The sequence below is a fragment of the Eupeodes corollae genome, chromosome 1 (assembly GCF_945859685.1).
Source record: "Eupeodes corollae chromosome 1, idEupCoro1.1, whole genome shotgun sequence".
Classification (NCBI taxonomy): Eukaryota; Metazoa; Arthropoda; class Insecta; order Diptera; family Syrphidae; genus Eupeodes; species Eupeodes corollae.
The window spans coordinates 169744884-169769065 of NC_079147.1; the positions used below are offsets into that span (position 1 = coordinate 169744884).

The window sequence follows — 24182 nt, forward strand, 5'->3', positions numbered from 1 at the left end:
GATTTTTTTTTTTTTTTTTTTTTGAGTACCGCGTGTAATTACTTTAAATCCTCGTCGCCACTTTGTTATGTTTTAAAGTCAGTAAACAAATAAGTTTTAAGATAATAGTTTTATTAATCAAGTAAAATAGAATAAGAATCAAAATTAGTAAATTTAGTTTATATTTAAGATGGCTGACAATTCAGAAGTCACGTCCTTCCTGGTAGAGATCACAAAGCTGACTGACTTCCTTCTTCCATTCTCTTCGTATTCGCAATTCAAAAAGTAGTTGGTTTGGCGTTGCCAACAAAGTGAAACGATAATCCATTTCCTCTGCAAAAGTCCTGCTTTGGCAAACAGTAGAATGAAATACTTTGGAAAAGCATTCTTTCACGAACTTGATGAGCTATCTGAGACAAAGATTAGAGACCTAATCTTTTTTTCTCAATGCGACAAAATGGCTCTAACATAATCGCTATGAAGCTTCTCTATCAATCTTTCCCTTTCAATCAAAGGTCAAACGAGTTTTTGGTATCAAAACGGCGCACTACAGTTCTAATTGGATCTCAGGCTAGGTTGCCTTGAGATCGCCATTTCTAACTACCTACCTATGCCCCACATCTTACAAAAATGATCATGTCAATAATATATAACGAAAAAATTGTTGTAACGGATGGAAAATGCACAACCAGAATTTTAAGTGTCCTAAATGGTCATTTGCAGGGTACGAGAACTGCACCGCATCTATTAAATATTTCAAAATTAAGTATCAGCCATATGAAAAGTGAAACCAGTGTTTCGCACCCCAATGAAACCAGGAAATTAAAGTTTAAAACGTACCTAACTGGAAAAATGTCAAAATAAAAAATCCAAAGGTTTAGAGTCAAAAACTGTTGTAAAATATATGGTTGTTCATTAGGACAAGTTTTTGTATTATAACGAACACATACATCTTCAGCTACAGAAGGCTAGACCGGTATTTATGAACTTCATATGACCTTTTTACTAGAGCTATATGAGAACCGATGTGAAAATCATTTGTTGTATTTGATAAACGACAAATTGAATTTTTTGCGTTTTGTAGTGCACTTAACCTTAATTGTGGCGTGTGAGATCCAAGGTGTAGCTTGTGGATTAGGTGGAGAAGATTTATTTCCTTCTCACATAGATAAGACTAAATTCGTTCAGAATCAGTGAATAGTTTTTCCGTGTTTTGTATCTCTTTGTTTTCCAAATATTGTAATTATATTTGTGAATTCAGATCATTTCATATTATATACGTTGACATTTTATTCAGCTTAGATAATAACTGTAATTTTAAATACATTTCACTTCTTTAGACCTCAGACATAAGTCTTTTACTGGTTGGGATGTGCTACAAGTTTAAAAGTACACTATGTGGTCGTTTAGTTTTATATCAAAACTGGTATATTCAGTCATAGTAATTTGGCCTAAGATCAATGAAATAAATTAAGTCCTATATTAAAAAGTTTATTTTCTAAATTGTATCAGGTTTACTTTTCCACTTTCTGCAGTAATTTCATGAGAAACATCTTCTATGCTAAAACAAATTCATACTTTGCACAGTTCGCTTCTACGGAGACAATATCTATTATTTTAGGTTTTTGGCCTTCACATTTAATATAGCTGCAGATACAAGCCCACCCTAACTGTGAATATCTAATATATAAAATTTTCCTGTCACAGTGTTAGTTGCCATACTCCTACTAAACGGCTTAATCAATTTCAATGAAATTTTGCATATACAGTATGTAGGTCTGAGAATAGGTTTGTATCTATGTTTTATATTCCTAAGTGCTATGGTTTAATTGCATCAACGTCGTACACGGTGCAAGGATCTTATGATAGTATGCAGTGATGTTATGTACAATGAAGCATTGATTGCAATTGAGGATTGTCGCTCGCAATGTCAAATTAATTAATGAAGAACAAAGAACCATTTATGACCACATGATGATAGCAGTTTCAGCAGGACAAGGTTGATTCTTTTTTTTGGATGCACCAGGTGAAACTGGCAAAACAATCCTAATTTCGCTAATTCTTGCTAAAATACGATAAAATAATGGTATCGTATTGGCTGTTGCATCTTCTGGCATTGCGGAAATTTTATTAGATGGAGGCAGACTAGCTTATTCAGTATTTGAACTGTCTTACTAGATATTCAAAATAACCATGACGCGGTTTGCAAAATAAAAAAAAAAACAATAATTCATGGCCACAATGCTAAAACATTGTAAAATTATCAGCAGGGATGAATGCACTATGGAACACAAACAGGACATTGAAAGATATAAAAAACAACGGCAGACGATTTGGCAGCACTATTTTCATGTGATTTCAGAAAAATACTGCCCGTTATTTCGAGTTCAACGTTCGCTGATGAGATCAATGCGTGCTTAAAATTATCGCCTCTGTGGTGTAATGCGGAAAAGTACAATTGAATGTAAATATGCGTGTTCAAACGCTCCAGGATCCATTCGCTGAAGCACTCTCAAGACAACTGTTACTTATAGGGGACGGACGACCAGATATTTTCCGTTGTACACAGACAATATACAAATCATAACTGGCTGGCAGAAAGAGCAATTCCATTGGCAAAAAAATTTGGATGTCAACGAATTAAATCTCAAGATACAACATTTGTTACCAGGAGACTTGGTGTCATACAAATTTATTGATACAGTTTGTGATGCTTCCGAAGCTATAAATTATCCAACAGAGTTTTTGAACTCATTGGATTTATTAGGCAAGCCACCGCATAGTGTACAACTGAAGATTGGATCTCCGCATAAGTTATCTATTTCTAGCAAAATGTTCTCTAGAAATTATTTATATGATGAAACAACGTGTGTCGGGTCTTTAACATCATTTATTACAGGCGGGCGTTTATACAAATGCATGATCGAAAATTGTAGCTTGTGATTGGTTTATGCGAGGATATAATAATATGATATAATATGAGGTATCTGCAGCGCATTAAACACAACTAATTTTTTTTTTCCAAAACTAGGTAGTTAATATTTAACGAACAATTTTACAGGCCTACGATTTAAAATAAAAGACTGTTTTTCAACCTATAATTCGTAGGTTTTATTTTACTTAAGAATGTGTCATCACTTTTTGTTTACTATTTGCAATACATTTCTTCTCTTCGAGAGGGCCAATGATATGATAATCTAGGCGACTGCAGTAGCTACAAAGTGAACGGCGCATAGTGGTATTCAAACCATATGCTATATCGAAATATTAATTACTATTTTGATAGTGGTTCTTGTTAATAATGGCTCGTGCTACGAATTATGATAATCGTGAAATATCTAGTTATTTTTTCACAGCGATTACTTTTTACGATAGTCGTTTTTTTAAAGACACTAGTTCACATTAAAGACTGTTTTTGGAATCCGTATTGCTATTGTCGCAATTCATAGTTGGTCGAAATCATTGGGATCGTTTTTTCCGTGAAATTAGTTTTTTTTTTATTTAGACAAGTCACATAAATGGTTTAGGGTTTGAATTTAAAAAGTAGCATGTTCTTCAGTTTATTGTAGTTGAAAATCACTTCCAGGTTCGTAAAATGGATCAAAGTCTTCTAGTTCAATAATTTGTAATTCTTCATCTTCCAAGTGTTCTTCTTCTACTGAATACTCATACATTTCCTGATCAGTTGATAATTTATCCCCATCAGTATTGTTGGTTTTTTCAGGATCTTCTTTTTTATTGGTGTTCTTTTTTTGCAAAATGGGCTTTTTGCCACGGGGATTTTTGCTCGAAACGTCAATTCCTTATATAAAAAAGTGGAAAAAAGATATTTGAATACACTTTTATCAGACCTAATTTAAAACTTACCATGGCGTCGTTTCATGTGTTTATTATAGTTTGGCCAGTTAGTGAATTGGTGATTGCAATCATTACATGAGTAGGGCCTGATGCCGGTGTGAATGTTGTGATGGGTCTTGAAAAAGAAAAATGTCCATTGTAAGTTATGATTTGAGTATTAATTGCGGAACAATTTAATTAAAACTTGATACTTAAAAGTTAGTTATTTAATGTGTCTATTTAAACTGAGCGTAGGGTATTTCTGTTAAATGAAAATCGTAAAGCTGAATTTAAAAATGTATCAAGCAAATAGTGTTTAAACAAAACGCTAAATGTTTTTTAACTCTAACGCGATAACGAGATATTTTTAATTAAAAATTCGAATTACAATTAGGACACAAGTGTCCACAGGTTTTTTTTCAAAACCCACCTCTGTCCAATAATTCCTTCTCTTACCTCTCCGCGATGAACAATTAGTGGAGGACCTATACTGCTATAAAGCACATATTACCGCCATTCAGGAAACGCGATGGGATGGGACGGACTCCATACTTACTATGGTGACTGCTCCCGAAAAAATCAACAACGTCTATTTGGATGCAGGCCTTGAGCTATAGGTACATCAACAAGCGCCTCATGACCATTCGCAGCAAGGCTAAATCCGGCTACATTAGCCTAATATGTATACAAGCCCACATTGAAGAGAAAGAGGACAACACCAAGGATATGTTCTTCGAGCTGGACAAAACTTATGAGCAGTTATAAAGCTACAATATAAAATTGTCTGGGATATACATATATTAATATTTAAGGAAAGACATTTTTGGTGGAATAAAGGGGAAAAATAACCTGCACGACAAAACTTCTGACAAAGCTCATCGATTTTTAGTATCGTAAGACCAGTACGTTTTCTACACCTTAGCATTTACAAAGGAACTTGGGACTTAATTTACCGTCAACCAGATTGAATATATTGCGAGCAACGCTAGACAGGCTTCCAGCCTGTAAATAAAGTACCTTTTTCTTCCCTGTATTTAGAATTTTTTTTCATTGAATGCAGCCTTATAGATTTCCTTCTAGCTTTGAAGATGAAATGACGTTGTGAGTTGTTGAAGGACATTTAGGTATTTTTGTACGTTTGACGATGAGCTATATATTCGACAATGCATAAATTGTTGTTATCAATAAACCAATGTAATCTTTTAGCAATTATCTTTTCCCATACAAGGAAGCAGGGATATTGGTACTATGTGTCTTGCCCCTGACTAGATGCAGAAAAGTTTTCCAATTCAATTAATTTAATTGGCGATAAGTTTATAGCGTTTGTTTTATGTTTTTTTTTTAAAAGTTTACAGTTTGCTTTGTCGACTTGGTATTTTGGGCGGGGTTTAGCATTCGTACTGGTTTCATGGTTTATATTTGTCACGATTGGGAAATAGTTACTACCATACAAATCGGAGAGAACTGTCCAGGTTGTAGATGGATATAATTGTGGTGAAATTAAGGTTAAGTCAATTTGAGAAAAATTTTGTGGGCTGAAAAGTGGCTCGGACTTCGGTTATTCAGAAGTACCTATAGTTGGTGTTTGTTAAAAAAAAAAAATATTTTACCTCGAGTGTTGCTACAAGAAGAACCCCAAAGAGGGCTCTAGCAATCAAAGTTGCCTGTTATCAAAACAGGGGTTTGGATTGCATTGACAATGTTTTCTAAATCTGACGAAGAAAATCTTTGGTCTGGTGGTATATATATGTACATTGATAATTATTACTTTGATTTTCAATTCTATTTCAATTGCAAGTACGGAAATATTTTTGGAAGGGTTTATGGGAAATTGATTTGTGTAGCCAATTCCTTGTACAGCTGTGATGTTTGTTCGTAAATTATGGAAGTATGTTTTATATTTCTTAGGTGAGTAATTTTTTGAATTGAAGTCAAGCGAGATATAGATTAGTATTAATATTGTTAGGAGTTGAGATTTTTTGTTGGTTTTATTGGATGGCGTTTTTTAACTGTATTTTTAGTGGATTCTTTTTCATTTTGTTGATTTTTTGATGATAAAGTGTTGAGGACAGAAGGGTTTATGAAGAAGAAGGGTTTATTGATTTTGTTTTTTTCGATAGATTGTGTTGAGTGGATGGGTTTATTATGGGTTGTGGGGCTTTACAGTTGGCGCACATGGTGCGTGCGCAGATCTCTGGTGAATGTGTTGGAAGAAAACAGGTAATACATGTGGGATCCCTAGTGCTACGTTTCGATGTGTGACCGAGGAGTTGACAATTTTTGCAACGCATAGGATTTGGAAAATATTCCGTAACCTTAGCCTTGTAAAATCCAGTTTCTACGGATTTTGGTAGATTGAACAGATCGAGTGTGAACAATAAAAGGCTTGATGGTTTTTGTTTGCGATTTTCGGTTTTATTAAATTTATAGACATCCGTCACTCCCTGTGATTTTAGTTATAATTTCACTCTCAGCGACATTGATTAAACATAGTGCAAGGACTACACCTTTTGTGGAATTTAATTGATCTTGAAGTTTCACTGAAATGGGGCACATGCCTTCTAGTAATTTGGCTTTTAGAAAATCTCCAGATACTTTTTTAGATTTTACAAAAAATAGCAAGGTGTCATCCCGTAATTACAAAACGTGCTCAAACTCTTTACTAATATTTTCTATAGCTTTTTTCAACAAAAATGGGCTTAAAGAAAATATTTGTTTTTCTTTATCAAAAGGACAAATAATTACAAATCTTGGATTTTTAAAACTGGAAGTAGTACGTAATTCTGGGTATTGGTCAATAAATGTGGGTTTGGGGTTATGGGTTTTGTTTGTACGGATAATAGTTTTCTGCAAGAAGCGAAAATTGATTTCCATTTCTTTTCGGGACGGAGGCCCTCATTTTTGATAAAACAATAACCGCGCAGTCAAAATAAAAAACACCACAATGAATATATTTATAAGCGAAAAGAAATATAGAATGAAAACAAACGGTAAAACCGATTAGCTTTGAATGCAGAAGGCAGAAAATCAACGCGGTGTCACTTGAGATCGATCTTATCGGCTCGAAGGTTAGTCGGAAAGAGAAAAATAAAACCAGGAGATCTAGCAAATTTCAGAATGTATTTCATACATTTTTTATTGGAATAGTTTACTGCGTTGAACTGTCATGTAAGTATGCCATCTAAAGTTTTTTTCACGGTTACTGCCTCTTGCCAGGAATTGAAAATTCCTTCAAGAGTAAATCTTGTCATGAAAAGTACTTTCTCAAATTAACAGTTCGGATTCGGCTTTAAACTGTAGGTCCCTTCCATCCCTGACAAAATCCTAAAGGAAGAAACCGCCTGGAATTATACTGTACGGAATAGTGAACTCATACTTGGTTTAGCAAGCGTGTTGCACACCAACAATTAACACATAATCTATGTAACGAAACGCGGACATAGATTATCGAAAAAAAATCGAAATTTTGAACGACATTTCAACAGCTGAGGCTTCATCCTCGGATAAGGGTATTTGAGTACAAATTACATACTTTATAAAAGTATTTTTACTGTTAATTTGTTGTTTTTTAAAACTAGTCGAAATCCCAGAACAAATAAAATGCACGACTGGGTCGCACGAACTTGCTCCTGTATGCTAAGAGTCTGTTTAAAAAAAGTAATTACATACGATTTAAAAATATACCTGTAAAATAAGTTTGTCTTCAAAGATATAAATGCCATTTGATTTGTCAAAAGAACCGCAAACCATAGTACTCTCATGAGTAGAAACTTTTAGGGCGACCAGATGCCGTGTCGTTGGCGGGGCGTTAGTACCGAAAGTGGAGAAATTCAGCGGGAGCGAGAGATAACTATTTCCATTCCCTTAAGCAGCCAGCAGAATAAGGGAGATAATTAATTTTCGACCCAAAAAGTCTACACAATTTCCTTCATTCTATTTGAGTCTATCCTTGTATATGTTTTCACATAAAGAGCTTCCATATGGAGGTTGATGAATTTGTTTTTGTTTTATTTATTTCAATGCACTTTATATAAAAAACAAAATGGCTTAATATTGTATCTAATAAGGGGATGAAACAAACTTTTGCATGCTTACGTCAGCTGTTTAGGATCTTTTACCGATATTTGTTTTATTTACATTCATAAGTCTGCTTTTACTTGGGTACGATCTTTGTATATGAAAAATGGTTTCTATTACGTAAAAAGCTAAGATGAGATTCATATAGATTCAACTTGTTCCTTCAAAGCTTCTTTCCTTTAGATAGCTTTTTTGTAATTTCATATAAGAAGAACCAGGATGGAAAATAAAGAAGATAAGAAAGAGTCAGACCATGAATGTTAAAATTGTAAAGCGATCGCCTATTGGTTGTGTAGTTAGGTTAGGTAGGTGTCTTAAACGAATAAAGAATAGGTCATTGGCGTGCTTAGCTTTATGCAGATAGATAGATAAGGACATGTCTATGATGATAATGAAGGAATGTTATTGGTAGGTATGTAGATGGTACTTACTACATTCCTTATTTACTACAAGGTTTCAGCGCAAACATGGAGTTTTTACATTCAGTTTATTTATTTTGTTAAAGTTTAAACAAAATAACAAGCATACGAACAGATACAAGAAATTGCTATTCATGTGTTGTTTACAGTCAGGTTTTTGTGCGTTTTGGATTTTAGTTAAGAAGTGACACGTAAGCAGTAGTTGTAGAAGTTGTACGTAATACCTTTATAAATAGGTATAATGTGTATACGTTGAAAAAGTGATTCTAATAGAAAATACATACACTCTTTCTGGCCCGTTTCTTTAACTTGTACTAAGTATTTATTCTTTTATATAGGCGAAGGCAAGTAAATCATGTGTGAAACAACCTTATTCGTAAAGAACAATATTTTAAAATCACATATACAAAGTTACCAAGATATTACTTCTTGATAGACACTTTAAAATAGATTGTTGATTAAATATATCATATCCAGTTGCGCTACATGGGCGGTCATATCGTTGGTATTTACAATAATTTTAGTTATAAAAATACATAAATATGTACCAAATGCACTAATTTAGATAAAAGCTAGGAATGTAAATACAATTTTGTTAAAATAATGCGCTCTTTCGAGCTCATGCCCAGTTAAAATATTAAAAAAAAAAACTATTTTAAGATTCAAAATTTCGCCCGAAAAATAAGTTTGTTTTCAAAAATTTAAATGCCATTTTATAAATAAAAAAACATTTGATTTTCCAAATTTTTTTTTTGAAAATCGTTAGAGCGGTTTTTTTTTAATTAATTTTTTATATATAAAATTTTTCAATTTTGTTCTAAAAATATTTTTGGTACGCAGTTGTTTAGAGATTATTAATATACGCTCCACATTTGAGATTCGTAAAAAAATGTTGACCCGTTTTCGAGATATCGAATTTAAAAAAAAAATAAAATTCAATATTTTTTTAAAAATCCAAACAATAAAAAATTGCACTTTTGATAACCAAATATTGTTAAAGCAATATAAGAGCTTATTCAGAAAAAAAATTATTGAAATCGCTTAATAAGTTGCTGAGAAAATCAAAAAACAAAGTAACGGTTCTGTGATTGGTACCTTTCCTGAGCAATACAAACATTTGTTTTTCATATTCAAAGAAGCCAAGTTAAAAAATAAAATTTTAGAGAATATTTAAAGAAAATCTATCGGTTTGTTTTTGAGAAAATTCGAATTTTCGTTTTTTGACCAAAAAAATTGTATGGTGGCCACTGTTAGTTTTGATGTTAAAAAAAATGAAAAAAAACGCCTAACGCGAATCTGCTCAAAACCATAACTTCCAAGTTTGAACTCAATCGACCCAATGGTTTAGGCTGTATGAGCGTGGACAGACAGACAAAACCGACCGGACGGAATCGCGGGACCCACTTTTTTTGACTTCTCTACCATCGTAATATCATGTTTGATTAAAATCTCGAGTTCGAAATTTTGCACGAATGCAAAACTTGCCATATAGTTCCTATATGTCGCAAGTAAAAAACTATACTATTAACCATTAAGAGGAGGAAGTTCTCTCAATTTTCAATAAAACGAACACGTGTAGAGGTGTTAAGTTATACATTTTTTTGATTGATCGCATGATTGCTTTGACTTGCTTGATATTTTATTATTTATTTATTTTCAAATAATTCTATATTGTATTGAGCGGAAAATATTTAAATGTGCCAGGTTTATTTTTTTTATAGGTTGAGGAAGAAGGAGGAAGAGATAGGATGACCGAAAGGTAAAAAGAAGTCATATCAAGGTATTGCTGTGGTGAAAGAAGTAACCAAGGTAGGGAGTGTTGAGGTTATGTTCTCGCAAGTCAACAAACATCTTGATGAAGACACACAAAAAGAGACAAAATAGTTTTAGTGCATCAGAAAGTTCTAAAAAACTTTCAAATTTCAGGTTGATTATGCTCTAAAATAGCTTATTTATAATCGAAAATAACACGAACCATATCAGAGAGTTGATAAGAATCTCCTTATTTTTTTGATGTCTGTACAGTAAATCACTTAAAATGTATGGCAGCTGAACTAATGTAGCCAAAAAGCACGAAGCGAAAAAAAAATCTCTCAACTTATCTTGATCCACTTTTTGCCTGTTAATTTTTTGTATCTTTAATTTTTTTTAATTTTTTTTTTGTCTGATAATTTGTTGTTTTTTGTTCACAACAACATAAATCAATATTTTCGTAATTTGGTCACAGCTTAATGAAAAGGGAACTATCACCTATTATTTTTAGAGCCCTCTTCCATGCAAAAGACTCATGTAGGTTTTTCAGGCTTGTACAATGATGATAACGGAGACCCAATAAATTCCGGCATTAAATGACTCAAACGCTTTAATATTACCTCCAAATGGTATAACGAACAAGAAAGTTCTTAATATGCATTATATATACTATTACCACAATCAAAAATTATAAACTGAATACTTACCAATAAAGTACTTCTGAAACGAAATGGTTTTTGACAGAATAGGCATTGAAAAGGCATTTCCCCAGTGTGAATTCTACCATGCGACTTCATGGCATCTTTTGTGCGAAAGGTTTTTTCACAGCCAGTCCAATTACATTTATAGGGTTTATCATCTGTGTGGCATGTTTTGTGCTTAGATAAACGTTCTGAAGTCTTAAAACTGAAACAATTATTTTTCATTTATTAGTTAAAAGTAGTGATTAGTACGAGATATGTAGAGGGAATAAGGAAGTAAATAATTAATTTATTGATAAATATTTCAATAAAGTTTGAATAAACGTGTAAATTTACAAACGCATCACTGTAGCACATTCATAAACGCATATAGTTGGCATCACTTAAAATGTCAATTGTCCATTATTGCAAAGTTCGATAAACTAATGCGCAAATATAAAAAAAAGCATCAAGAATTTTCTTGATAAGTTGTTGATGCCGACACGATCTGGAAAAATGGCAGAAAAAACACAATGAAACGCATTTGATCAAATTCTAAATTGTTTATGATTTAATTAATTTGATAAATTTCAGGGAATACTTTACCAGCCCACAATTAAAACTATTAATAGAAACCAGATTTAAATGTTAAGTTGAATTTATTACTGGCAGAAAATCAAGGTCAGTATAGTCGAGAAAAGAAAATGTGTGAATCCAGATTTTAATTACAATGAGAGTTTTTATTAAAACTTCACGTATCTCCGACCAAAAAATGCAGAAAAGGTATATACATAGATGCATCTCACTCTGGTGCAACAAAGATTCTGGAGGACAAATATTTTCCTGGCAGCTCTATGAGATTTTGGAAACAGATGTGTTTACACCAAAGAAATACACCGTAGGTAACGACAATTTACCATTCACCAATAGTACTGAATCCAAGTATAAAATTCAAAATTCGAAGGTATGCAACTTATTGAGAGTACACTTAACTCATGTAATATCATTACTTGGCAGAAAATGCTGCTCAAATAGTTAATGTTTTCACAGATTTGTAGAATATCTGCAATTGTTTCAAAAATGATAGATGTTACCCTATCAGTCTTATTTATTTCAATTTGCAACAAAAATTAAAAGAAATTATTCATTCAAAAATAATTGCCAAGAAACTTTTATTCTCATATTTTTTGTGGGACGGTTCCCGAACTTTTGTAGCGGCTAGTTAAGTTGAACATCGTGAACTTTTTCTTTAGATCCAAATACTCGCGCAGTCCATTACAGACAATCACCACCGGAGAAGGTGATTAGCCTGATAAAAGGTGATAAGTCATTGAGAATTGACCTTGCAAATGCAAGGCATTCTCGACATTATTTATTATTTAAAATAAACTAATAGATTAAACACTCCTTCGCCTTTCCGTGCTTGGAAATCATTACGGTTTGGGTACTTGATGTTACTGTTACTAACAACCGTAATTTTTTGCTGGAGTCTTCTCAGTGAATTTCTTTTCGGATCACAAATATTTTCTGTTAAAAAAAAACCTACTGTAAATAAGAAATACGGTCAAACCGTTAAATCTAAACAAGACAATATTCTGAATCTGAACATAGAATCTAGAATCTTAAATTTTTGAACCATTAATTAAAATTGGTGTCAAGATCTCTTGTCCAGGTAAATACAACCCTAAAAAACCCGGTGGAACGAAGACTTTTCTGATCTTATAAAAATGTTCAGAACGAAATTTAATATCTGCTACAATCAAGATTTTTGAGAACTCTATACAAAATTTTTCTGGAGAGATTATCTTTTCTGAAAAAAAAATTGATTGTGGGCCTCTCCATCTCTCTCTTTAAAAGTATTGACGATGACAAAATTTTCGGCCTGATAAACATTGTATCCACGAAACGGTTGAAACTCTAATCTAATTCATATTAAACGGATTATAAATAATTGAATAATTAAACGGATAAATTCCGTTATTACAAGAGAAAATCTGTCCTGTAATATTAATAAATTCCGGGTGCGTACAATTGTGCACTATCTTTTGTGACGGGTCAAAGACGGAATGTGGAGTTGGACGGGTATTTTCTCCGAGTCCCTAATTGTCTCTAAATCCTTTCGGCGGTCTGATTGTGCCAGTGTACTTCAAGTTGAATTACGTGCAATCATGCAAAATACTCAAATCGGAACAAAACCAAATTAAAGTGATTGATCATCATTAACTGAATTAAGCCACTCGAACATCTTCGTAAAGTTTTTGCTTCACTTTTTTGGAATCCCATTTTGAACTCATCACGGTCGATCCAATTTCCGCTTAACACCAACAGGGATGCAGTGAGCACGGTATGCTCCAAACTTTTTTTTTATTTTCTAAAGCTACATAAAATATTTTCAATTCAACCGCTATATCAAAAAATGAGGTTTCTGATGGAAAGACCGAAAAGTTTTTAACTGTAGAGGACAGTTTTTAGAGTTTTTAATTAAAGATGAGAGGGTGATCCTTACGCGAATATACTTTTATTTAAAAAAACATCGAATAAAATAGTACTACTATAATATTTAATTTTAACAAAGAATACATTCAATATTTTTGGCAGAATTTAAAAAAACTACAATACCATAAATTGTAGAACCAATAACATCAGTTTCTCTTTCTAAGCAGCAGAGCTCGAGGGTATTTTGGAAAAAGTTTCTTAACGTTTCCACTGCATGCAGATCTTTTATCAGAGATAATCTCCCAGAAAGCTCCGGCAGATGAACGTACACCAATAAAATTGTACATGATGTGTATTCCGATCACTCTGTAAAAAGCAATAAATTATCCACTTTATCAAGACAATTGCTTTGACATTCAATTATTTGAAGCAGTGGGATGAAAATAAGTGAATAAATTGATGGCGCAACAGTCCGTTGGGAACTAGGGCCTCAACCATTTCTGTGTACAAGTAATGTTGTCAAGGATGGAGTGGACCTACATTTTTAAGTAGAATCCGAACGGATGATTTGAGAAAGCACTTTTCATGACAGGAATTACTTTTGGAGGATTTGTCAATTCTTCGCAAGATGCAGTACCAATGAAAAAATCTTTAGATGACACAATCAGGTTTAGAACTTAAGACCTCTGGCTTGAAATATCTGGATCTATTTGAAAACAAAATCTGTCACGATTCCTAATTCTAATTTCAACTTTAATATTTATCTACTTTATATTTAACTACTTTTACTTGAGCGTCGAACTTTTCGAGTTGTAGAAGCTGAGTAAGGTCAATGATTCTCGGTCACCAATTACCAACCCACCTCTTACCTAATAATTGCGAAAAAGGTACCCAGTGTTCCTTCTCACGCTAGGTAACATATCTTAACATCTGTTTACTGATTCTCACTATATTCCCCTACATATCTCTTTATTCCAACTGCTTCTTATTACTATTGGGCTGGATATAAGGTTTTAAACGACTCGTGCCGATGATGAGCCTGGCGAGGGGCCCAATTCAAGAAATAGCTCAATCTCTAATGGAGTATCCGGATACCTGGCGACCTCTGAATTAACTAGCTTTATCTGTAAGAGTACAGGCGGTCCTCCTTTTCGTTGCAACTTGTGGGATCAATAATGAACAAAAAAAGGCGAACATGTTGAGACTGGTATCTTCTCTAGACCGGACGGTAGTTTGTCCCTAAAGGATGTTACCGTTTCTTCTGCAGCCAACACAAAGAAGGGAGCAGTGGCTGTCCATGAAAGGTAGCCAGTAGTGACAGGGCTGTGAACAATGGCGATTGTTTAATATTAAGTGGATACCTATGCGGTCGAAAGCCTTGTCAAAATCTAATGAAAGTAGCGCAATGTGGTTTCGGGATGATAAAGCTTTTGATATGTAATGATCGATGTGTAGCAGAGCACCGGAACATCCTCTCTTAGATTTAAAAGCAACTTGGTGCTTATTAAATTTTTAGTTTCTAAAACCCAAAAAAAGCGTTTCTGATTTTCGTATTTTCATAGATAGTCAGACTGAAATCAAATCTCTGGACTCTGTCTGTAAAAACTCTATAAGATTCCCATACTCTCGATCATCTCTAATGGAGATGGCATAACAGTATAATATTCAGCTTTACTGGGTACCGTGCCATAGACATTCCACGAAGAAAGGCATATAAACTTGCTAGAAATAGTACATTCAAAACTATTCTACCACGTTTGGCTAATGTTGGCATACTTATCGCTACATGTAAACTATTGTTAAAGCAAGACACTATTAAGAAGGCAAACATCAGGTTGAATAGCATCACCGTCAGATTTCGAAAACGATCTGGCCCATGATACTATTCATTTTTCATGTGCAAATAAAATTGCCATTTTATTACTAAAATGGCAATTACTTTTTCGTGAATTTTTGTATCGCTACTGACAGATATTCCATTTTACCAATACATAGTTTTGTGAATGACAGTACGATATGGCCAACTGCATGTTGTATGATAACTCAAAATTAAATTTCTTAAGTAAAGGCATTTGAAGGTTTTTAACTTTTTAAATAAACTTCAACAAAAATGAAATATAAATATTATATTTAATAGTACCTACTTATATATGCACATATATAATGCATTACTATTTCAAGAAAATTTTTTTACAATTTTAAATGCCTTACTTTAATCAAATAAATAATTTGATCTTAATTCTGTTAAGGAGACGTTGAGAATAATTGGAATGAAATAAATGAAAATGACGATGAAATGTCCTTAACATATTTTGTAGGATATATTGCAAAATCTGTGCTAAAGAAAAATGACGTTTTTATGCAAATTGTTTATGGACAAAAGCAACAAAGGTATTCTATATACATAATGTCCTTGTGTCAAAATAACTATGAAACAAGGGAAAATTTTATAAAATTCCGTCAATTCGAAAATCATATTTATTGAGGATTGACAATTCCCACAAGAGAATTCATAAATTATGTAAAAATTAAAATCTACTGTGCAATGTTTTGTAGAAGAGTGCTTCAAAAGTACATTTTTCTCAGAATTCAACCACAACAGCACTTAATTATGAAACTTAAGTGAAAACTAAATGATGAACGAAAACAATTTTATATCAAGCAAAATTTTTCGCTAGCAGCAGTTATTCATAACGTAGCTTGGTCTTGATCATTTAGTTTCAACCTAAGTTTCATACTAAATCAAACCCGATGGAGGTTAAATTTTAAAGGAAGTGTTTTTTTGATTGTAATGTACATATGTACCAGCATACCTATCTCATCTTATTATTTAAATATTCATGTACATTATTTGTTTACGCTGTTTTTATTCTATTTTAAGGTTTTGAAACAGTGTTGCAACTTTAATTTGATGTGGTTTGTAAAAAAAAACAATTTACAATTTTTTGAAGCAAAATAAAAAATTACTTAAAATCGTCCGCCTTACCTACAAAGTATTTGAATTTAATCAAAACATTGATAAACAACGTACATCGGCGAAGGTTCAACAAGACATCTTAGGTACATGTTAGTACCTTACTTACCTAACTCAAGAAAAAACTTAAAACTGTATGTATACCTATCTGCCTAAAAAAAATTTATCAGTTGAATATAACATAATATAACACCATAATATTATGTACCTTATGCAAATTGCATACATAGGTATTAACTAACTAACAATATTAACCTAAGAAACGCTAAACGTAAAGCTTTTAACAAATACAAGCAATCAAAAAGTGAGTTAAATTATGCTTATTTTAGTAAAATACGTAAAGATTTTTTCACACTTAATAAGTTCCTTCACAAGAGTTACATCATGAATATAGAGAGTAATATTAAGAAAGATTGTAACTCATTCTGGTCGTTTGTCAACACGAAAAGGAAATCAAATGGATTTCCCAAAAATATGTCCTATAAGGATACCGAAGGGTCAAACATTGATTCTATTCTTGAATTATTTGCAAACTTCTTCCAATCGGTATACTCAACTCCTGATATTATCAATCATTATTGTTTTCCCAATATACCAAGTAAGGTTGATATTGGTGATTTAAAGCTAAGTAGTTCTGAAGTGCTATCAGGACTTAAAGCATCCCTGCTATATTTCTCAAACTTTGTGCTTCAGTACTTTGTATTCCTCTTGTTTGTATTTTTAATAAGTCCCTTGTTTGTATTTTTAATAAGTCCCTATCCGAAGGAGTCGTTCTCAATACATGGAAAACTTCAAATCTAGTTCCAATTCATAAATCTGGATCTAAGAATGTGATAGAAAATTATAGAGGTATCTCTAAGCTCTCAGCAATACCTAAATTGTTTGAAAGTATTGTAAAAAACAAAATTGAATTCTTAACCAAGGAATCTATATCTGAATTCCAAAACGGTTTTATATCTGGGCGATCCACTACAACCAATATGGTACTATTTTCAAGATATATTATAAATTTCATAGAAGATAAGTATCAGGTAGATGCGATTTATATAGATTTTAGCAAAGCTTTTGATTCTGTGAACCATAACATTCTGGTGCAAAAACTGGAAATCTTTGGTTTCCATTCTAAGTTTTTAAGTTGGATTTCATCTTACCTAACAGGCAGGTCGCAAAGTTATAATTGATAGCTCTCTTTCAAAATCTATTTCATGCACTTCTGGCGTCCCTCAGGGTAGTCATTTGGGTCCTCTGCTCTTTAATATTTTTATTAATGACATTGCGTCAACTGTAAAATTCTCTAAGTGTCTTTTATATGCTGACGACTTGAAATTATTTTTGAAGATCAAATGTGTTGAAGATTGCCACCTCTTACAATCTGATATTAACCTAATTGCGAATTGGTGTACTGCTAGCAGTTTAAATCTAAACATAAAAAAATGTAATGTGATCACATTCTTCAAATCTAAAACATCTATTCATTTTAATTATTTAATAGAGGCTAATACACTTTCTCGAGTGGTTAAAATCAAAGACCTTGGCATAATTCTAAGTTCAAATTTTTCTTTTAAAAGTCATATTGACTATATTGTCAGCAGAGCTAATTCACTTGTTGGCTTTATTAAGCGAAATTGCGTTGATTTTAGTGACTCTTTTGCTTTATTGTCGCTTTATACATCTCTTGTTAGGTCTGTATTAGAATATGCAGATGTTATATGGAACCCAACTTTTAGCACTTATTCTGATCGAATTGAAAAAGTTCAAAGGCGTTTTACAAAATTTATATTTTATAAAATTAATTGGAATTTTTCACCAGATTACAGAGCAAGATGTATTTTGTTGGGTATTAAGTCCCTTGAATCAAGACGAAAAATTCATGATGTAATGCTTGTGAGGGATGTGTTATGCTACCATGTAAGATGCCCTCACCTTCTTTCGATAATACCTATCTACGCGCCGCTAAGATCCTTTAGATCAGTAGATTTGCTTTATGAACAGTTTCACAGAACAAACTATGTTTTTAATGAGCCGGTCTCTAGAGCTATCATTAATTTCAATAAAGTTTGCCATTATGTTGACTTAAGTAGTTCGAGAGATTGTTTTAAGGAAAGTGTTTTCCTATTATTTATTTTTTAATACTGTATATAGATATCGTTCAAAAAATATCAATTATTGTCATTATTGTAAGAATTCTTTAGTCGTAATCTGTTAGCTGTAAATTGCTTGCAGATGTAAATAAATAAATAAACTAGGACCTATATATGCCTAGTAAATAGGTAGGTAAATACTTTCCTTCATCTATTCAACAGATATTTTAAGTAGACATATTGTGATATGAATCTACAAAGAAGGTATACCTCTCTCAATATTTGTGTTCAAATTTTTTTTAAAGGTAGATGCACCTAAGGTACAAATACAATTATACTCAGGTTCCGCCTTGAAAATTAGGTAGGTAGATATTTTTCCGAAGGGAGGTTAACTTTCATAGACACCTTTGTCAATTTCATTTAATTAAAACAAATAAATATACCTAATTATGTCTTGTTCAAGGTTGGCGCAACACATTATTATAAAAAGAGCCTAGGAACTACGAACCCACTCTGATAACTTCCCATCCCGTCTGCCGATTTATCTTGCTAAAATTGTTTGTAGGTTTTCGTGTTTTGGTAAAAAAGTTGTCAGTTGAATTATTCCTTAAAATTTAAAAGTTTCAAACTTTTAGTCATTTTTTTATACTTTCATTTTGTATGTAAAAAACTGTAAATTCGATTTTTTCAAATTTGTACCAGATATCAAAAACGTTATTCTTCGTTGCACAAAATTATTTTGCAGATAAAATCATTTTTTGTTCGTAAAATACTTGAGCTGACAAATATTTTTTTTTTAGTTTTTTATTTATAAAAAAAACCTTTAACTGGATTTTTTTTTTCAAAAATATTCTTCTTTGGTATCACATTACAATACAACATACAATTTAATAAAACTATCTAGGGTTATTGATTTGTGAGATATTTTGGGTAAACCAACATTTTCATCTTTTTTTTTTTAATTGTTATGGTAAAAAAAACACCCATCCAATTTTTTGAGTCCTTCCTGCATCATTCTGCATTATTATCTGTATAACAAAATTTATTTGAAGTTGATATCTCTACTGGTTTTTGAGGTATGGACGGCGAAAAAAACATTCGCGAACGTACGGACGTCCAAACGAAAAAGTAAACAAACCTAAAAAACATTCAGTGGAGGTGGACGAAACAATAAGACCAAGTGACTTCTGTTTGAATTTATGTTGAAATTGTAATGATTTAAATAAAATATTTAACAGAACACCATTCTTGGAATAAAATACTCTTATTTATAAAGAGAATTCACAAGAACAAATGGGTCGCGGAGTACTGCACTCAAACCATGAGGGAAATTATCCTCAAACTGGTGCAAGATGGAAAGTCGCAGCGGGAAGTGGCCAAAATAATTGTGAGATCCAAGACATTCGTGTACAGCTCAAAAAAGACAACACAGAAAAAGGCAGACCACGAAAAACATCCCAAAAACTTGATACTCAAATTAAACGTTTACCTAGCAAAGACTCATTTAAGTATTCTGGGGAAATTAATTAAATAAAAAATTAATTAATTAAAGGTGCTAGACTTGCCTATCTGTGAAAGAATAGTTAAAAGACGGCTTGAGGAGCAGCATCTCTTTGGAAGAAGTCCTAGGGAAGTACTACTTCTTACCAAAATACACCGACAAAATAGAATTAGATTAGCCAAAGACCATTTAAATTGGGTAATGGACAAAAATGGCTAAACGTTCTGTGGTCCTACGAAACAAAAGTAAATTTAGTTGGATCAGAAGGTAAGAGATGGGTATGAGGTCAAAAAAAAATGCACATCAACTACGGTATACTACGAAAACAGTAAAGCACTGAGGTGGAAACATCATGGTTTGGGGATGTTTTTCGTGGTACGGGGTAGGTCCAACTTATCGGATCGAAAACAAAATGGACCAGCATCGGTACACAAAAATACAAGAAGACGTAGTGCTTCCGTATGCCGAGTATGAAATGCCGTTGATGTGGAAGTTCATGCAAGACAACGACCCGAAGCATACATGTCGAAAAGTCAAAAGCTGGATTGAAGAGAAAATGATTGATATGGTGGCCTTCTCTTCTTAATCTCCAGATTTAAATCCATTGAAAAACTTATGGGCCATTGTAATAAAATCAAGAAACAAGGAAGATTTGTGGAACAACTTTCAAAAAGCTTGGTACGCAGTACCACAAAGAACCTGCAGCAAACTTGTGGAGTTAATGCCAAAAATGTGGTGCAAAACAAGGGTTACAAAATACTAACTGCCAAGTGTGAAAAGTGTAAAAATTCAAACAAAATAATTTATTACATTAATAGTCTTATTTTAACACACAACCATTTTTGTCTTTATTTTATGATTTAGTAAGTAAGTGTATGTTCTGGAAATATTTAATGAATTAATTTACTTTTCACTCTTATAAAAAATATCAAATAAAAAAAATTATTCACAAAACACAAAACATTTAAGTTTTTTTGAGTGTTACTAAGAACTATAAAAATGGATTCAACAATGCGAGAAAAGATGGTATGTTATTTGTGTACGCACAGTAAACTGGTGAATGTTAACATGATCCAAAAAGGCTTTAGGAATCATTTTTTTACTCCACTTTGACTATATATTTTTTTCTTCACTCGATACTATTTTTGAAAGCAAATAAATCTGCCTAAAATAATTGAAAAATCCAATAGGTACGCCCCAACTTATTTTATACATATTAACCTACTGACCTTCATTTGTGCAAATAAATACCTACATATGTGTATGTACGTAATTACTAATTACCTACCTAATATTAGCTTAAACAATATTCCTACCTATATCTATGTACATTTGCAATTTTATACTTTTTAGTAAAGTTTGATTCATCTATTATCCCAATAATAAACCCATCCTAACCCATATCAAACGAATAACAAAATTGAAGAAAAACACAACGAAACTCAAAAATCATCATCATGTCGATTTACATACAGGCACCAACATCATTTTCATTTTATGAATGAGAACGAAATAAAAAATAACATTAAAAATACATTTTCTGCAGCGAACGTGATTTGGCCTTCAATGCCACACTTCAACCGACATACATAAACAGTTTATTATTGTTTTTTATTCCAAATAATATTCCGTTATCTTCCTCTACTATTACAAATTGAAGTAAATTTCCCTTATGAACGAAATCTGTAAAATTGAGTGTTGTATTTGATAGACCGATCGCCTTTCGATACTAGTGCATTATAAGCAATAAGTGAAGTCATCTAGAGCAGGATCTGCCCGGTGTCCCTTCTAATTGTAATTATTCAATGTTGAAACGCTACTGTTTTTTAAATAACTTATTTTAAAAGAAAAACTATACTTATTTACTTCGGTTATTTTAAATAAGTTTTATGCAAGTACTCACAGCTTACTGCACAGATCACATTCATAGGGAGTAAATTCGATATGTGTCACCAAATGTTCTTCTAAATTCGCCCTTTGTGTAAACTTCTTCCCACACTGGTCGCAGACGAAATCTTTTAAACCTTAAAGGACTGAAAGAAATTAAAAAAAAAAAAAAACTTCTTTAATAACTTTTACCTGAATGCGTCTTTTGATGAAATTTCAAGCTAGATGCACTACGGAAATTCTTGCTGCATAAATTGCAACTAAATTGTAATCGCATATTATCAGGTAGATGACATTTGCTATGAATCTGCAGCGAATTCGTATTTTTGAAACCTTTTCCACATTTGGAACAGATAAGCATTTTAAAAATCAAATCGTCATGCAAAGATTGACGGTGGCTATCAAGTTCTGCAAAAGACCTAAAATTTTCACTACAAATATCGCAACACAATCCCAGGTGCTGGCGGTGACGTTGACGTATATGATTAATCAAGCTATAGTAACGGGGGAATACTTTCATACAATCGGCGCAAACCCAGACACATTCTTTTTCTTCAACTTGTTTATAGTGCTCGGCAAGTTCTCGAGATGTGGAAAATATTTGCGAACAATGTACGCACTTCCAAACATAATCATACCAAGTGGAAGTGTTTATTGCACCTTGATCAAAACCTACAGAAACATACTCTTCTTGAGAACAACTGACACTTTCAGAATCGAAATAAGGCGGATTACGCAAAATTTTCTTAAATTTCTTCCCATTTTTTTTCATATTCCTTTGATTCTCTTCCTCGACTTCAACTAATGGCTCTTCATCAAATTCAAAATCAATTTCCTGCTTATCGAACATTCTTGCCGTATTTACATCAGAGTCAATAGTATTGTTCGGTTTCTCATTTTTTGCGTCTACTTCGCAGGTTTTGCCACGGAAATTTCTTATTTTAAACTTAACGTCCGCACTTTCAGTGCATAGGGGTTTCTGTCTTGTATGTTCTATTATTATTTCATTATCTTTTTCCACAGTCGAAAGCTCATCAACATCATCCGACCATTCTAACATCTTCATGGGATCAATTTTGTTAACTTCAGCATAACCTATTTGAATTTCAGTCCCAATAGATAGTTCTTCTTGAGAAGCATTTGCAGCTGCAATCAAATCTAAAGATTTCTGCTTCTCCAAAATCTTTTTCTCTTCCGAAATATTACCAAAGTTTTTAATTTTATTTCGAACATTTAAAATTTTTTCCAATGCTTGTTGAGATTCGTGGACCTTTACGTAGAATTCAAAAGACGCACTCAAATTACGAATACATTCAGGACACACACCGCGAGGTAAAACATTATTTAAATCAATGTTTAATTGGCAGCATTTTAGCAATTTCATAGATAAATCATGACTGTTGTCTGGAATAAACGTCAACGTTTCCGAGTTTTTTAATGAAGCACACAAGCGACATATCGCAACCATTGCTAAATATGTAATTGACTGAAATTAACAGACTAAGTTGCTTACTTTACTTTTGGTTTACTCACAAAAAACTTTACAATTTGTATTGAAAGAAATTTACCGCGTTTACAAGGAGAATTGAATCCGAATTGAATCAGGATTTAGCGCCGTATAGACCTGGATCGGATCGAAATAGGATTACTCGATCTGATCCCACTGAAAGAGGTGAATCGAATCGAAAATTTGTTTGTAAACCTGAATCGGGGAATCGAGTTATTGGTGTGTGAGGTCTTGATTGTGTGCGTGCGATAAGTTTTTTCCATCTTGCTTGTTCTAAGCAAAAATACTCCATTCAAATGGAGTATTTTTGGTTCTAAGCTGAATTTAATTTGGCGGTCGTCTGTGTTGAGAGCATTGTTATAAAATGTGAAAGTTATTCACGTAGCAGTACGCACACAAATACAACCCAATTGTCATTTCGATTCCATTTGAATTCGATTCCTCGATTCAGTGCCACCATATACCTGGATCGAAATCTCAATTCGATTCGATTCGATTCCTCGATCTCCTCTTGTAACCAGGGTAATTTGAGTTTTGAGATCAGACACTCTTACCGCGTTAACAAGGAGAATTGAATCCGAGTTGAATCAGGACTTAGCGGCGTATAGACCTGGATCGGATCGAAATACGATTACTCGATCCAATCCCACTGAAAGAGGTGAATCGAATCGAAAGTTTGTTTGTAAACCCGAATCGGGCAATCGAGTTATTGGTGTGTGAGGTTTTGCTTGTGTGCGTGCGATACGTTTTTTTTTTCTTGTTTGTTCTAAGCAAAAATACTCCATTTAAAATGTTCTAAGCTGAATTTAATTTGGCGCACGTCTTTGTATTGAGATTATTCATACAAAATTTGAAATTTATTTGAAAGTTATTCACGTGGGAGTACGCACACAAATAAAACCCAAATGTCATTTCGATTCAATTTGAATTCGATTCCTCGATTCAGTGCCACCATATACCTGGATCGAAATCTCAATTCGATTCGATTCCTCGATCTCATCTTGTAACCAGGGTATCTATATAAGAACCAGCATCCTTCGCACGTATCACCC

At 32.8% G+C, this 24182-nt stretch overlaps 1 protein-coding gene across 1 annotated transcript; it reads right to left on the minus strand.

Moving 5' to 3' along the window:
* Positions 1-3075: 3075 nt before the first annotated feature.
* Positions 3076-23149, minus strand: LOC129939413 (zinc finger protein 391-like). The gene is made up of 5 exons (XM_056047411.1): positions 21816-23149; positions 21640-21760; positions 10772-10970; positions 3847-3952; positions 3076-3781 (listed from the first exon to the last, which is right to left on the minus strand). Exons 1-5 carry the CDS (start codon positions 23089-23091, stop codon positions 3540-3542), a joined length of 1944 nt encoding a protein of 647 aa, XP_055903386.1. The 5' UTR covers positions 23092-23149; the 3' UTR covers positions 3076-3539.
* Between the last annotated feature and the right edge of the window lie 1033 nt (positions 23150-24182).

Coding starts and splice junctions, on each gene's coding strand:
- LOC129939413 (XM_056047411.1), bottom strand. CDS start 23,091: ATGGTTGCGATATGTCGCTTGTGTGCTTCATTAAAAAACTCGGAAACG. Junction 10,971..21,639: donor TGTGATCTGTGCAGTAAGCT/GTGAGTACTTGC, acceptor TAATTGTTTCAG/TTTTAAGACTTCAGAACGTT. Junction 3,953..10,771: donor GTTTCAGAAGTACTTTATTG/GTAAGTATTCAG, acceptor TTCTTTTTCAAG/ACCCATCACAACATTCACAC.